Below are 17,052 nucleotides of genomic sequence, written 5' to 3' on the forward strand. Positions count from 1 at the left end.
TTCCCTATATCTACATGTATACAGGATAAAACACTAATTTTCCAATACTTATGCAACATACACAATTGTTACACAACTACATACCTAGATGTCATATCTGATAAGTAAACAGCCAAGATCAACAACTAAAAACAAGGGTCAACTATACAGAAGACATTACATTCTTCTCATTTTTCTTATATAAATGTTTCTGTAAAGAAAAATACACATACTTAATTAGTAAACAAAAAAACATACATGCACAAATATTTGTATTCAAAAAAACAACATAATAACAAGTGTAATCTGAAATTTGTGACATACAGTTACTTTTTGAGCATTACAATTACATGAAACTCCATGTCAATTTTCAAAAGATACCAGTTTTAAACAATTTTTTTTTCCATGCCATCTTGGTAAATAAAGTTTTAAACTTTACAGAAACTGAACAAGTCTAACAATAATATAATACTTTTACACTGTTTACTTTTTATGCCAAACAATTTCCATAAGATGTTAATTATGTTATCCATTTCATTCTATTTTGATACCGCAGTAACAAACTAACATCATGTTCCATAGCTTTGTAATTAATTTGATTTGTTACCTAAACTACTAATTCCTCTGTGCACACAAACAACCTGTACAAGGTGTTCAACAACTAAAAAAAACAACTTGCATTAAACATTGAAGTCACATGTAGTCTTGAAAATAAATATTTTAGTAATATATTCTGCTAACATCTTGCAAACACACACACAAATGAATGTAAAATAATGATAATCATAAAAGTGTGGTAATTTACCTACTTCTGAGTGTTTAGTAGTTACACACAAATAAAAGGGATCAAAGAATGGAAAAAGAATTGTTCTGAAAGTAAAGTTTAGGAAAAGGCTTAGAACGTGCATAACAATTTATGAATAATTGTTTGAAATAGACTTCAATAACTTCCTGTACCTTACAAGTAAATACAAGAGCTATAGCTAGATTGACTAAAACAGTTCTAGAAAATAAAAACAACAAAACCTATGTGTCTTAAATAAATAAAGGGAAAGTACTGTGACACTTCTAAATGGAAATGTAGCTGTATAACATTTAATTTTTAAATTTAAATTATTCTTTAGTTATAATGGTTCTTTCCAAAATTTTTTGCTGGGTCACATTTAATTCCTTTGATGATAACAAATAAAATGTTTCATTGGATGCACAAAAAACAACTTCCATTTCTTGATTATAAAATACTGAAATACACATGTATTAATAAATAAATATCTTTGTTTAAAAAATCAAAAACAAACTTCTGACTTAGGAAATTTAAAGATAAAAAATATTGTCTGTAAATTACTTGAATCTGTTATTACAGCTATTAATGCATACCTCCAAGTCACTGATGTGAGAATAAACTTAGTGGTAACAGCTCATCTGTTAACATCTCAAATAGTAGACTTCCCACATTTGAGTGTCTGTTGAGTTGTGCAAGTGATAAATCAAACCATCTTTCCCCCCGTTTGGTTTAGCAGTTGGTCTAGTGTGCTTTGTGTGACTAATATCCAGAAACTGGGATATATTTTTATTAATGGCATAAGGTTTCCAGGTAGTGCTCTGGATAACCCTTAAATAAAAGAGTGTATGGGTGTGGTTCAAGCTTCTAGTCAGGGAAAATATTTCAACATTCTGATTTATCATAATGCGCATGCACTCAATACACAAAAATAGATTGTAATGTTATTGTGTAAAATTCTGGTATAACTACATTGTTTTTTTCTTAGCTTTTATTTGCTAAATATTATCTGAATAAAAAAAAATTATTAGAGAGTTACTTTCGAGTTTGAAAAATGAAAACCCATAAATAAAAAAATACAAACACCTAAAATACAAATTCCTATAAAAAAAAAGCTGAAAATTTTAAATTCCATACCTTCTAAATATGGGTGATAAAATAATTGTCCACAAATAATTAATACACAAAATCTGACCAAATTCTTCTTTAATATCCTATAATAATAATAAATGGTTAAATGTACAATCAGTACTTCACTACTGGTTTTAACTTCTTACAGTTCTTGTATCATAAAATACTTCCCATATTGTTTATTACAAGTTATTTTAGGCAAATAGTTAATTGAATGTGCTACGATGTTAATTTTTTAAATACATTGTATTTGTCAGAAAAGTAAAACACCTTTATGCCCCTAACTTCACGGTAATTTATTAATTACTCTTTACACATGTATTCAGGTAGTACAATGTACCTTTGTGCATGTTAAAAGAATAATATCTTTATTTAAAAAAACAAAAAAAACCTTCAAAACATCACACCAACAGTTATAGATTATATTTGTAATTAAAATTCACAACAAATGAAATGATAGAATTAGGAAGACACATTCAATATTTTTTCTTAGATATATGATATTCAAAGGTGTATTTAAAATTTTTAATTTAAAAAAATTAATATTTTGTTACTTTTCTGTCATAGTCTATCATACAAATGACCTTTATGTTAGGCACTCTGCCAATAAGCATTGTCACTTGACTAACATTTTATGAAAGTGACACTCAAAATAAAATTTGTAAAATGGTATAATTTCAACATAAAATTTTAAACTATTAATTACATCACCTTAACTCTTTAAATCCATAGTCTTTTTTTGCAAATTCTGCCAGATTTATTTTCCCAATGTCTATAACCTAAAATATTTCCAGTCTATTGATAAAAGATGGATAAAAACATGGTTTGGATTTGTTTTTCTGTCAAAGATACAAACATTATCACCATCAGATGAGTGAATTTGGATTTTTTGTTGGAAACTTGGCAGTGCCCACTCAGATTTAGAATTAATAGAGCATCACAAGTGTGTATGTAAAAAAGTATTATGGGTAGTTGCTCACAGTATCTGAGTTTTAAAGGTAAAACTGTTGTTTTTGAGGATAATCATAGGTAAAATTATAATTTTAGTAAAATTCTTTATCTTCAAAGTTTTGAAAAGAACACAAAGTTGTGCTTCTTTACATTAAATTGGTCATTTTGCAAAATAGGTAAACTAAAACAGAAGCTTAGATATAATGAAGTTTATCACAGCACTTAAGTTATAACTTTCTTTTTTTTCTCTCCCAAGTTATTCTCTACATTACAGTGAGCAAACTTTATTATAGGCTGTATAAATTATTTACAGCTATCTGGAACCAAGTAATCAGAGAATTATATGAAGTTTCAAAATAAAAGTTTAAAAATAGAAGAGTAGGTTCTTTTCTAATTTCATTAATCTTGTCTGCATCTTGAATAGAAATGATTATAAACAGGTAAAATTCATTAAATTCCCCAATTAGCTTTGTAACAAACTATAAAAAGGAAACAAATGAGAACTGGCTTATTTTTAAGATTGAATCTAAATTAAATGCATTTGTATTATGTTTTTTTAACAACAACTTCCCAAATCTACCTTTGGTCAAGGTGATGCACAACCAAGTAATTTTATATAATTAGTTAAACTACTTAGTTAAACCCATTTTTACAGTACTAAGTAAAACAAAGACAACTATATGTTTCACAAAATCAACAATTGTCTTCATTCTCCTCAATTCTAAAAATATTATTTTTTCTCGTACATGAATGTTCTTTAAATATTGAAGTTTTAAATTTGGGTTTCTTGCCAAATTTTTCAGCCTATGGTCAAAGATGTCAGTCACATAGATTGTTATCAACATGACTTTAAAAAGTACATTTATGAAATATGATACAAAAGAGTTTCCTGTTATTTTATAGTGAATGTACATTACATCTTTATATGAAAAGTAAAAGGTTGAGTGATTGGTTGATTAGAGCTTTATTGCTACAAAGCAACTGGGCTATCTGCACCAAACAACTGAAGTGGACAATGCCACCATCACCAATGATGCTGCCCAACATGGAAAATATGTTTAAATTGGTGTCATAACTCTTGATCTTAACAATGACATGACAGTAAAATGTGGGCTATTGTGACCTTAAGTGTCACACAGACCACACATTGGTGCATCAGAACCAGATAAAAGAAAGCAATGAGTTAAAAAACTGTGAACAATGTGTTGTCTAGTCAGAATATGTGAATATTAGAGACTGGGGTCCTGGCAGAGCAACAGATCAGAGACCCATAGTCCAGTCTGATCGAATAAGTGCACAACAGATTTTTAGCATAAAACATCAATCTGCTCCGTAAGAGGTGGAAGAGAGAACATGGAGGATGTTTAGTGCCCTTGTACACTTGACACACAGCTGCTTGTTATGTGGAATAAAGATCAGCTTATGGTCAAGAACTTTGTCTCAAGAACCATAGGAATCACAACTCTGATTTGGAGCTTGAGCTCTGGGTGAATACCTGGTTGGCAGCAGAAGTGCATGCAAATGGTTTTGAAGCAAGAAAAGGTAAAACTGTTTGTTGTGATCCACTTCAGTAAGTGACTGAAGTCACTCTGTGAACTTCGATAAACCTCATACTTGATGACTGGCATGAAATATGAAAGTTGACATAAAGACCATTTGCAACTGTAGAGAGTTGTCCACTGATGGCATTAATCTTTATAGTGAAGATACACTCAAGATACAGCCATGATGGACTCAAAATTTCTGAGGGAAAGAACAAGAAAGTGTAGAACCCACACTGACTTGGAACTGTCAGTTCATTAAAAAATGTTTAATTGGTCACGCAACCCGTACAAGTGGAGGTCTTTCAAGATGCTATATCTCCACATTGTACCATAAGCTTTGTAAAGGTAAAAAATACAGAAACAAGATGTTGTCGCTTGAGTCAGGTGGCCAGCCTCTCTCAAATATGTTAGAAAAATTATCACTGTTCTGTGGGTTACTGTTAACTTTCCCTCCAAGAAAAGTACAAGAAAAGTTAACAGAAGCAGATAAAAAAATCAATAGCAGTAAAAGACTGACTAGATAGATGCATGAAAATAAGTATAAGAACTAGTATTGAAGAGAGACAGGTCGTGATCCAAAAGCATATGCTCTATGGAATGACCCCTCCCATCACTATCAACACCCCTCCAAGGGGGATTATGTCCATTAAAATCCTCCAGTAGTAAAAAAGGGGGAAGGTCACTGCTCAATGAGGGCATCAAGATCTGACTGATTATAGATCTCCTCAGGAGGCAGGTAGAAAGAATAAATACTGATAGTATGACCCAAGGAAACATGGATGGTTACAGCCTCCAAGGGTGTATCAAGTGACAAGAACAGGGTGGGCACATGCTGATCAACCATCAATCCCACCCCACCATGCTCTTCTCCATCACGGCTTGTAGTTTTTATACATGGAAAATTGCCGAAGGGTGACTGAATCAGCAGGTTTCAAAAATCTTTCCTGTAAGGAGAGGCACAATGGATGGTAAAAATCTGTCAAATCCTTAATGTCAACTGTATTTGAATTAAAACCCTGACAGTTCCACTGCATCAGTGGTCATTTTTATTTACATGGAGGAGAATGTGGCAGGGAGTTCTTCTGTTTCTGACCACCTTTGTTTTTTCTTTATTGGACAAAGGTCTATCTACTTTCGTGGATCCTGCCCTTGGTCAGGTAGGCAGGTCTCTGTCTGTAGACAAAGATTCTAGCAACTGAGGGCATAAATGAATAGTAGTTTTACTTCTCATGGCTGCAGAAGAGGATGAACCCAAGGAAACACCCAAAGCCAAAGGAAGTGGAACTGGGCAGTAACTGGAAGGAGTGGCACGGACAGAGATGGAATAAGATGTAGATTCATCAACTCTTTTGATCATGGAAGGCAAAAGATTCTTCAGATGTTTTGCAAACAACTTTGTTGAAAGCAGAGAGAGATCCATCTGTACTCCCACTTTGGCAGTGAAATGAAGTGCAGTAGCATATGTCCGAGACAGAGTTGGGGACACTTTGAGCTTCTGGGTAGGAGATATTATTTAGTCTTCAAGTGCTGCACCTCTTTCTACTCTACCCATTTAGGGCAAGAAATAGAGTGAGTGGGGTGCGGACCACCACAGTTAACACAGCATGGTTCTAGGTTGCACTCATAAGTGTCGTGGTCTTTACCAACACAATGAGCACATGTTTAAGAACCACAATATGATGATTTTGAGTAACCGAACCATTGACACTGGAAACATCTGAGAGGGTTGAGAATGTATGGTTGTACCTCACAGTTCAGATAACCTGCTTTGACTGTGGCAGGAGGATGTGGTAATGTAAATGTCAATACCAGAACATTGGTAGGTGCCACAATTCCATCTTTGTGAGTGGAGATTTGGCACACCCATTCAGGAATGTTCTTTAAATCCCTCTCAATTATAACTCCTCTGGAAGAATTCAAAGTTGCATGGGGAGTAACCTCAATGGGTATATCCCCTATGGCCTTCAATTTCAAGAGAAGTTTGGTACGTTGTGGCAAAGATGTTTCCACTAAAATGTCTTCAAAGTGCAACTTTTTTACTGACTCAGGGGAGCCAGCAAGCCTCTCTAAACCCTCTTGAGTAAACAAAGGAGGACATCTGCCCTAAGGATTTCTTGGATAAGGGATGGATAATTAGAAACTGAGGTATAGATTCTGACTGTGATGTTGACTGTACAGTAGAGTCATCCATGCATGGTAATTTTCCAATAATCTGTTTGTTGTTTTTTTTTCATTTTTATTTATTTTTTCATATATGGGGATATCCATAATAAAGATGCTACACTGACCCTACCAGCCGTGGAGCCCTAAATGAGGATGCGCTACAATGCTAAACAAGGACACTGCAGTAATGCCAGGGTTTCATGAGCATCATACCCAAACACCAGTATCAGACACAATGTCCACAACACTCATTGAGAACATCCAATGCTGGTTTTCGGTTGACCCTAGACCAAATGGACGACCCAAATGACCCTGAGAGCTACACCCCAAGGCCACCTGTCTAGAAGAACTCAAGGCCAAAGTGGTGTATTAGAGTTGAACCACTCAACCACCAGAATCCTCTTCTCCCCTTCACAGGTAGCCATGTACGGCAAACATGTAAGTGGATGTTTAGATCCAAGAGGAGGTAAAAAGAAAGCACAGAAACTTCTCTGGAAGGTCCCTTCACCTCACAAGAAATCCATCTCAATAAGAAAAAGTAAAAGAGGAAATTTGAATGAAACATTTCACATAATCATTTCTGTAACATACAAAAATGTATATATTCAAAAGATTTGATTGATCGATTGATTTAGTGTTTTATGGCACAAAGCAGCAAGGCTATCTGTGCCAAACGTCCGATAAAAAGGTAAAAATAAATTAAATGTAGTAAAATACATAAAAAGAAATGAAGGTAAAACAAAACATCATTGAAAAACAGTAAAAGCATAAAACCAATGTTGACACCTAGTCTACAATGTTAAGAGAGAAAGCAGAGTAAGAGAAGTTGTGAAAGACTTTCTCTAGCAAAATGGTAACGACCATAACCCACCAGAAAGACTAACAGGTAAGTACAAGAACAACTGTCAGTCAAATGAAGTTGGTCTTTCCAGTCCTGGTTCCGGGTTATGTGTCATAACAGCCATTATCAAAAGGTAAAATAATAAAAGTTTTAAATGACGTATAGCAAAATCGTAATAATAATTAGCCAAATGTCCAGTAAAAAGGTAAAAGTAAAGTAAATGTAGTAAAATTCGTAAAAGGAAAGGAAGGTAAAAACAAAACAGCAATTAAAAACAGAAAATGGCATAAAACCAATGTCGACATCGAGTCTACAAAGTTGTAAAGGACTTCCTGTAGCAGAATGGTAATGATCATAACCTGCCAGAAAGACTAACAGGTAAGTACAAGAACCACTGTCAGTCACCTGAAGTTGGTCTTTCCAGTCCTGGTTCTGGGTTATGTGTCATTATGGCCAGTACCAAAATGTAAAGTAATAAAAGTGTTAAAAGATATGCAGCAAAACTGTAATAACAACTCACCAGGACGACTAATGGGTAATTCAAACGAATAGTTCAAACAGCAGAGTTAGTCACCTGAAGTTGGCCTTTCCAGTCCTGGTGTCGAGTTATTTAATGTTATGTCCATTTTCCAATTTCAAATTGAACGAGAGAGATTAAGACTCTGAAAAGGGAACCACAATTAAAAAGGTGTAATGTATAAATATCCAACATTTAAATGAGAATAAAAAGATTAATGGTCATTAAAAAACTAAAAACTTTATCAAGGTGGACAGTGTCACCATCACCAATAACACTGTCCAATGTTACAGACAAAACCTGGGACAAAACATGTTTAAAACAGTGCCGTTTTAAAAGAAAACAATGAGTTAAAAAACTGTGACCAATGCATAGTCTAATTAGAACAAATTCCTCCTTCCAAACCTTATGGAAGCTAGATGGCCAATATGGTTTTATTTGAAAAAGCTTGTTGTCACGTTGCTCACTCCAAGCTGACTGCCTGCTGCCATGAAGCCGAGCCTTGAATACAGGACCATTGTCCATGTACGGAATAGGCACAGTGGTGACAGTGCCAGAGCAGATAGATTTAGCTGTCATGTCTGCAAGCTCATTCCCATGAATACCAACATGGCCTGGTATCCAGAAAAACTGGATAGAAGTAGATGTTAATGAGAAATGGGCCAGTCTGTTTTGAATATCAACAAGAACAGGGTGTGAGCCAATGTGAAGCAATTCCAGGGCCAGTAGAGAACTAATCAAGTCAGTATAAATAGAGCAATTGGAGTACTGCTCAGCTTCAATATGATCCAGGGCAAGAGGTATGACGTACAGTTCAGCAGTGAACACAAAAGCTGTAGAGGGGATTCTGTGCACAACCACCAAACCGCAACAAACCATGGCAGAGCCCACAGAATTACCTGATTTGGAACCATCCATATAAATTGGAATGGAATGATTGTTTGAAAGATGTTCAGTAAATAAAAGAGAGTACTGCAATCGGGAGTATCTGCCTTTTTCAGATGACTTAAAGAAAGGTCACATTTGGGGGCTATAATAAGCCATGGTGGGATGGGCAGACCAGTGGATTCTGCAATGTTATCCAAGGACAGACCCAATTCATCCAATTGCCCCTGGATGCAAAGGCCAAAAGGAGCAATGGCAGATTGTCTTTTCTGAAAAAGTATGGTCCACTGAGGAAAGAAAACACAACCCCAGGTGGGATGCTTTGGTAAGGAACAAAGTTTCGAAGAATAGAGTAAAGACAGTTGCAAACGGCGAAGGTGCAGAGAAGGTTCATGAGATTCTACTTATAAGCTTTGAACTGGGGAGGTGCAGAAAGCCCCAGTGCAGAATGGAAGTCCTTGATGATGAATGGGGTCCAACATCTTTAAAGCCGAGGGTCTGGCAGAGCCATAGACCACTGATCCATAATCAAGTTTTGATCAAATAAGAGCACGATATATCTTTAACACAGAACATTAATCCTCTCCCCAACTGGAAGTAAAGAGGACACAGAGTATGTTCAGTGCTCTTGTGCATTTGACCCATAGCTGCTTTAAGTGTGGTGTAAAGGTCAGCTTACGGTCAAAGATAAGCTCCAAGAACTTGGTCTCAGGGACCACTGGCAGAGAAACTTCACCAATACGGAGTTCAGGATCATGGTGAATACCCCGTTGGCAGAAAAAGTGCAAACAAACAGTTTTAGATAGAAAAAATTAAAGCTGTTTGCCTTAGTCCACTTCAGTACACGATTGAGGGCGGTTTGTAGTTGCCGCTCAATATAACTCATGTTCAATGACTGACACAAGATGTGAAAGTTGTCGACATGGAGCCCATTCACAACAGTTAGAGGGAATTGTTCAGTGATAGCATTTATCTTTATACTGAAAAGTATGACACACAAAACACAGCCCTGAGGGACCCCAAGTTCCTGTACAAAAGAATGGGAAAGTGTCGAACCCACACAAACTTAGAATCTCCTGTCAATTAAAAAATATTTAATAAACATGGGTAAATGGCCATGTAACCCATATATGTAGAGGTCTCGCAAAATGCCATACCTCCATGTTGTGTCATAAGCCTTCTTGATGTCAAAGAATATTGATACAAGATGTCATTTGACAAAGGCTTCTCTGATTGATGTTTCAAGTCAAATTAGGTGGTCCGTGGTGGAGTGCTGTCATCGGAATCCACACTGGGTGGGAGAGAGAGGTTGTTTGATTTAAGGAACCAAACAAGATGAGCATTAACCATCCTCTCTAAGGTCTTACAGAGACAGCTCGTCAAAGCAATTGGATGGTAGTTTGAAGGAATCTTGGGATCTTTCCCAGGCTTATAGAAAGGTAAGATAATAGTCTGGTTCCAGGCTCATGGAAAAAACATTATCCTGCCAGATCCAGTTAAAAACAATTAGAAAAATATCAAGAGAAGCAGGAGAGATATAGCGCAGCATGTCAAAGTGTACATCATCAGGTCCAACATATGTACTGCCAGACCAATGAAGGGCCATTTTCAGTTCCACCAGCGTAAAGAGACAATTATAGTCAAAGAGACAGTCAGTTTGAAAGGAAAGAGGTGAACCCTCTGCCCGAGTCTTGATGGCCAAGAAGGTGGAGGAACAAGCAGAAGTGCCAGATACCCAGCAAAAGCTTTCAACTAGAGTATTGGCAATGCTCCGGACATCAGCTATCTCTTGGCCATCAGAGAGTAAGATCAAGAGGGGGACAGAATTGTAGTGTCCACTGACCTTTCCAGCCCTGTCCCATATGACCTTGGAACTGGTGGTAGAAGATATGCTAGTTGTGAACTTAATCAAGATTCCTTCTGGCATTGACATCTTACCCACCTAGCACATGCATGGGCCCGTTAGAAAGAGATGTGGTTCGAAAGTGTGGGATATCTACGGGAAGTATCCCAGGCCCGTTTTTGAGCCTTCCATGCCAAGTGGCAACCATGATTCAATTACGAACGAGGATATCGTGGAAAATGTGTCGAGATTTTAGGAATACACTGAGCAGCTGCTTGTATAATACAGTCAGTTACCACTGCCACACAGTCGTCTATTGATGGCTGATTCACCATGATAGGATCAAGTTCTGCGAGAACAGTGAAAGTGGACCAGTCTGCCTGATCCAGTTTCCACAGGGGCATGTGGGTAGGGTGGCATCAACCACAGGCAGTCTCTCTCAAAAGTATAGGAAAATGATCACTGCCTATTGGATTATTGTCAACCCTCCATGAAAAATGGGAGAATAATGAAAGGGAGCAAACCAAGAGATCAATAGTGATAAAGAACTGACTAAGTGCAAGAAAATAAGTGGAAGAACAAGTATTGAAAAGAGAAAGATTGTGATCAGAGAGCATACACTCTACAGAGCGATTCCTCCTATCAATAACAGCACTTCCCCAGAGGTCCATTAAAGTCCCCCAGGATTAGAAAGGGAGATGGCAACTGTTCAACGAGAGCATCAAGGTCTGATTGATCATATGTCTCTCCAGGGGACAGGTAGAGAGAACAAACAGTGATGGTATGACCCAACGAAACACCGATGGTTACGGCCTCCAAAGGTGTGGTGAGTGACAAAGACAGGGTGGGCACATGCTGATCAACCAATAGTGCCACACCTCCATGAACTCGTCCATCACACAGCCTATCATTTCTGTACAGAGAAAACTGCCTAATGATGACTGTATCAGCAGGTTTTTAGAAATGTTTCTTGTAAGGAAAGACATACAGGATGGTAGGAAGCAATCAGTGTTTTTATGTCATCCAGATTAGAACGTAAACCTTGACAGTTCCATTGTATCAAGGTGGCCATTTTTAATGATGGGTAGGCAAAGTGGATGGAGAACCCTTCTCTGTACGACCACATCTTTTTTCCTTACTGTCCTTATTCGAAGGAGGTCTATCGACCTCCATGGATCCTGCCCTGGGTTGATTGGGCAGGTCTTTGTTGTTGAAAGGGAATTCCAGTGATTGAGGACATGAATGAATGATTGTTTTGCATCTTGGGGTGGGAGAAAAAGATGTATCAGAAGAAATGCCTGTATTTGAAACTGAAGGACGTGGATCTTGAGGTTTGTTGGAAGGTATGGGAGGAACAGAGATGGGTGTGGAAGTCGATTCATCAACCTTTTTAACCATGGAGGTCAAAAGGCTTTTCATATGTTTTCAAAACAATTCTCTTGGAGGAACAGAGAGATCTGTCTGCACTCCCACTGTAGTTGTGGAACGAAGTGCAGCAGCATATGTGAGAAATGAAGTGGTGAAGAGCTATTTCCGAGCCTCAGGATAACTAATGTTATGAGTTGTTTTCAAATGCTGCACCTCTTTCTCCAACCATTTAGGGCAAAAACGAAAGTAGGAAGGGTGAAAACCATTGCAGTTGACACAATGTGGGTCTGTGTCACACTCATAGGCATCGTGGTCCTGCCACCACAATGAGCACATGTCGGAGAACCACGACATGACGTCTTTGAGTGGCCGAACCTCTAACATTGGAAACATCAGAGTGGGTTTGGAATGTATGGTCATACCCTGCAAATTAGATAACCTGCCTTGTTGGTGGCAGGTACACGTTGAGAACTTCCAACACTTGTACTTGGTTGACTCTAGCCCAAGTGGACCAGCCAGTTGACCTAAGGGAGGCCACCCGAAGGCCGCCCATCTACAGGAATTCAAGGCTAAAGTGGTGTGTTAGGGTTAAATCCCTCAACCACCAGGATCCTCTCCTCCCCTTCACAGGTCGCCACGCACAGCAAATACGTAGGTGGATGTTTAGATCCCTGAGAAGGCAAACTGAAAGAACAGAACCTTCCCTGGGAGGTCCCCTCACCACGTACAGGATTCCACACCGAGAGGTCAACAGATTTAATAAGAAGAAAAAAAGACTGAAATATAGATTTTTAGTAGATGATAATTCTTTCACAGCTCACCAATAAAGAAAACATTAAGAAATTTAAGACAAAGTACCTTATAATTGAAATTAATAAATCATTCATCAAATCATGATTTTAGGATGAATTAGATTTCATAAACAATCATTACTTCAATCTACCATGAAACTAAAATTGAAGATGGGGAAGCATTGATTATATGCATTTCACAGATGACACTCAAACATTTTCAAAACTTTTGACAGAAGTAGGATTTTAACATACAACTTTTGGTAAATTGTAAATGGTAAGAAAAAACAGAAATTATAATTTGAGTGAAGTTGGCTTTTAATTTAAACAGTACCACTACAAGCACAGTTTTAATAATCTGTGCTAATAATAAAAACTACTAACTGGTTTTATATCGTGTTGGACCTAAAATATGACAGGTAATACTTTTAATTTTCCCATATTAGGAGAGTGTATTTATATTTTTAGCTAGTAAAATAAAAGACACTTGACATGCTAACTAATTTATCCAAATTATTTTGACTAAGCTTTTATCATCAATATTTTCTGCAGTCACCAATTAAGCCGAATGAGCCATTAAAACTTTAATGTTATTCATAACATTGTATTTTCTAAAGCTAGAGTAAATGTATAGTAAAAACATAATACTCCAAGTAATACATTTTATTATATCCTTTCAACAGTTTAAGAACTTCAATAAACTTTTTTCATGAAATTATTCCAGTTTCACTTGAAAAAGAGTTATAAAATACCTTCAGCTACACTCCTGTATAGTTAATATATATTATTAAAATTGTACTTTTAAATCAAATTAAACAATTTCTTTTTTAAGAATTTATACCCTCAGTTTTGCAAGTTTAAGAAATAAAAGTCAAAAATTACATGCAACTATAAGTAAAATTCTAATAATTTTACTGAGTGCTTTAAAGGGAAACTATGAATGAATATGAACATATAACAAGAGAATATATATTCCTTAATGTGATAAAAAATTGAAACTAAATATTTTTCAGGTATTTTTACTTTCTCTCAATGCTATTCTCCACTACTGCTTATAGTTACCCACTCTGTAGAGCAATCATCATGTTAAAGAAATAAAACTTTAATGGATTCTAGCCTGTTTTTTGGTTCTTTTAATTTCAGAATACAACAAAAAATTCCTTTTATTCTAATGATCCACCAGACAATCCTGTAAACTTTATTAAAGTCACCTCTTACACTTCTTTTCAGATGAGATAGTTTAAATATCTTAACATAAACCCCTGAACCCTATCCATGAAGCCAACATCCTTTCCAGATGATGCCAAACTGTTCAAAGAAGTCTATGTATATAATTACTTCTACACTTGTATTCAATATCCATAAATAAAACTCCAGTAATGCAGCACTGTTTCAATGGCTCGAGTAGTTTACCCCTTAATATGCCAAGATTCTTTTCCTTTCACAGAATTCAATGGATTCACATCCACATTAAATATGATCTAATTATAATTCAAGTTCATTACCTTAAACTGTCATTTGCTAAATATTCATTGAATTTATCAACTTATCTGTAATACCTCAATATTGCTAGATACACCCAAGTGTTTCATGACAATATGGATTTCTTGCATGCAAACACCTCCATAATTGGATTAGTCTTTCTCACAACTTTACTGATATCTGTTTCTTAACCAATATTTTATGTAGCGTGTTACCAAAATTTTTTTAAAAAATTTGCAACTAACCATGTCCACATTCTTTCCAGCATCCAAATTAATAGTATAAAAGATTTCTCTCTTATGAAACCATGTTCAATATTTTGCTATATCAAATTCCAGTAACTTTTTCAAAAAGGTTCTTCTACCATACTCTAGAATTTTTCTCATAATAGAAACAAGATTAACTAACCTATAATACCCATGACAACTTTAAGAACTCTTCAATCCACAGGCACCTGACCAACAATCTAACATAATTAAAAATGATTGCATATGTGACCTTTGACCTTTAAAAGACAGTTTTATTTCTAACTCTCAATTTTTCTTTCTACTTACCACTGAGATATTAATACTTAAATAATTAGAGTCAATTTCAATATTTTCTGTAAAATGTTTTAATCTCACATATTTCTAAAAACTTTCATTACAAAAATAGTACAATTAAAGTTCTGCCATCTCAATCTTCAATAAAACCCTTATAGCATTAGTATCTTTTATGGATCCAACTTTAAAATATTTTGCTCACCTTTAAAATAAACAAAAAAAACCATACTATTAAGTGTTAAGCTTACCAACCCATCATTTTTCATAATTCCTATTTAAGTCAAATTACTAGTTCTCATATATTTTATAAATCTTCTAGCCTATCTGTCAATTTAAACTTAAGCACTCATCACATATTTTATACTTTGTCATTAGTAAACCAAACCAGTTTGATCTTCTCTGTCATCCTTTTCTTAATTTTCAGGAACATAATTATTTTGAAAATTCCCTGTCTCATATCACTCATATCCCATTATTTAAATTAACTTGTAATAAACTTGTCTTGTGGCCATAAAATTACATATTCAATTTAGATTATCTCATCATGCAACAAAATAAACTTAATTATGCAACAGTTACTCTTCACCAAATTTCTACACACACACACACACACACAGTTTTGGTCTTTGAACCACATTTTCATTAATGATAAATTTGAAACTGCACCCATCCCCATTGGGACTCTAACCATTTAGCACAGAGAAACATCTCAAATCACCAGGAATCTCACTGCTAAAGTATTTGACTAAGCACAATGTCAATCAAAATATCTACAATACAAGTCTGAAAATTATTTTGTCATTATTCCTATTTGTAATAGCTCCAACCTCATTATGCAATTTCTCACTGAATTCATTCTATTTGATCACATGGCTTATAACAACTGTTAATTAAAAAATTTCTACCCTTGAAACCCTGAAGAATAAAAAATATTAATTCATTCATTCACTTTTCCATATTTAACTTTCATTCCCAACATAAACAGCCAGACCACCCCTCATTTTATACACTCTATCACTATTATAACTCGTAGAATTTAAGTCTTTTTATCATCATCTCCAAATCTAAGTTTGCACAATTCTTACAAAATCAGTCTTCCATCTCCACAAATACCCTGAATTAATCAAGGATTTATAGCATTACTTGTCCAGAAAAACTGTATAACCTGTTGAATCTCCCCTCTGATAGGGATGTATTTTTACTGAATGAAGAATTCCAATATACATGCAATGATAAGCTTATTAGTCACAATAACGGTAGGAACAGTTTTTGTAGCCCTGACAGTAGCTTCTTTGCAAAGTCATTTGACAAGATTATAATTTTTTGGGGGTAACCAGCATTGAAAAATCTTATCTTGCTAATCTTTTGACATTTTTTTAGTAGATGAATTCTTATACAGATGATAGTATGGGTATAAGTGGATATAGTGTATATCGATTTTTCAGAAGTCGTTTGACAATTTGCCACATGAAAAAAAAAAAAAAAGAGTGATTTAAAACAATATCTTATTAGATAGAAATGTAGTTCGATGAAAGAAAATGATTTACAAATGAAATTTGGTTAAAACAGATTAAAATCAAAATTGGGGTACCTTAGGGTTAGGTTTTGGGATCCTTCTTGTTTTGTTTCATTTACATCAAAAAATGATGTAGATAAAGGAATGATCAATAAATTACTTAAATTTGCTACTGATATTAAGGTTTTGGATGCTGCATTTGCATTATTTGACAAGTTAAACAAATGGTATGCATTATTTAATTATATTATTTACTTAATAAATGCAAGGTAATGTATCTGGATTATAATTTTTGTTTTGATTAATCAGTTTCTTAAGCTATCTAAACAGCAAGACATGGGACTTTAGACTGTATCTATGAAAATACTGCACAAAAGTAAAGATATTATTTTATTGTATAGGTCACTGGTTAGGCTGCATTTTGGAACAGTGTGTTCAGTCTCCAACTCCTAACCTTCTAAAGAACATCAAATTGTTAGAAAAGGTTCAGAGGGTGGTTAGTAGCAAAATTGAAAAAGATTATTATACAAAATACATGTTAAGAACTCTGAAAGTATTGGACGACCTGTATGAGGGGTTTATGATTATGAAAAGAATTGATAGCATTAAAAAATCATTTAATATGATACTTAATGATAAGAATGGTAAGACTATGGAACACATTTTGACCAAGAACTTATGTTCAATTAATTGTGTTTATATCTTAAAATGGGTTGCT

At 35.1% G+C, this 17,052-nt stretch overlaps 1 protein-coding gene across 1 annotated transcript in view; it reads right to left on the reverse strand.

Moving 5' to 3' along the window:
- The window catches only part of Hel89B (histone acetyltransferase 1), a 119,354-nt gene that overhangs the window by 100,456 nt on the left and 1,846 nt on the right, over window positions 1-17,052 (reverse strand). The window contains exon 2 of the mRNA XM_076468556.1: window positions 85-190. Within this exon, the coding sequence (XP_076324671.1) occupies window positions 85-95 (11 nt within the window). The 5' untranslated portion in view covers window positions 96-190. The remainder of the gene's footprint in view (window positions 1-84; window positions 191-17,052) is intronic.

Source organism: Tachypleus tridentatus, chromosome 11, assembly GCF_004210375.1.
Source record: "Tachypleus tridentatus isolate NWPU-2018 chromosome 11, ASM421037v1, whole genome shotgun sequence".
Classification (NCBI taxonomy): domain Eukaryota; kingdom Metazoa; phylum Arthropoda; class Merostomata; order Xiphosura; family Limulidae; genus Tachypleus; species Tachypleus tridentatus.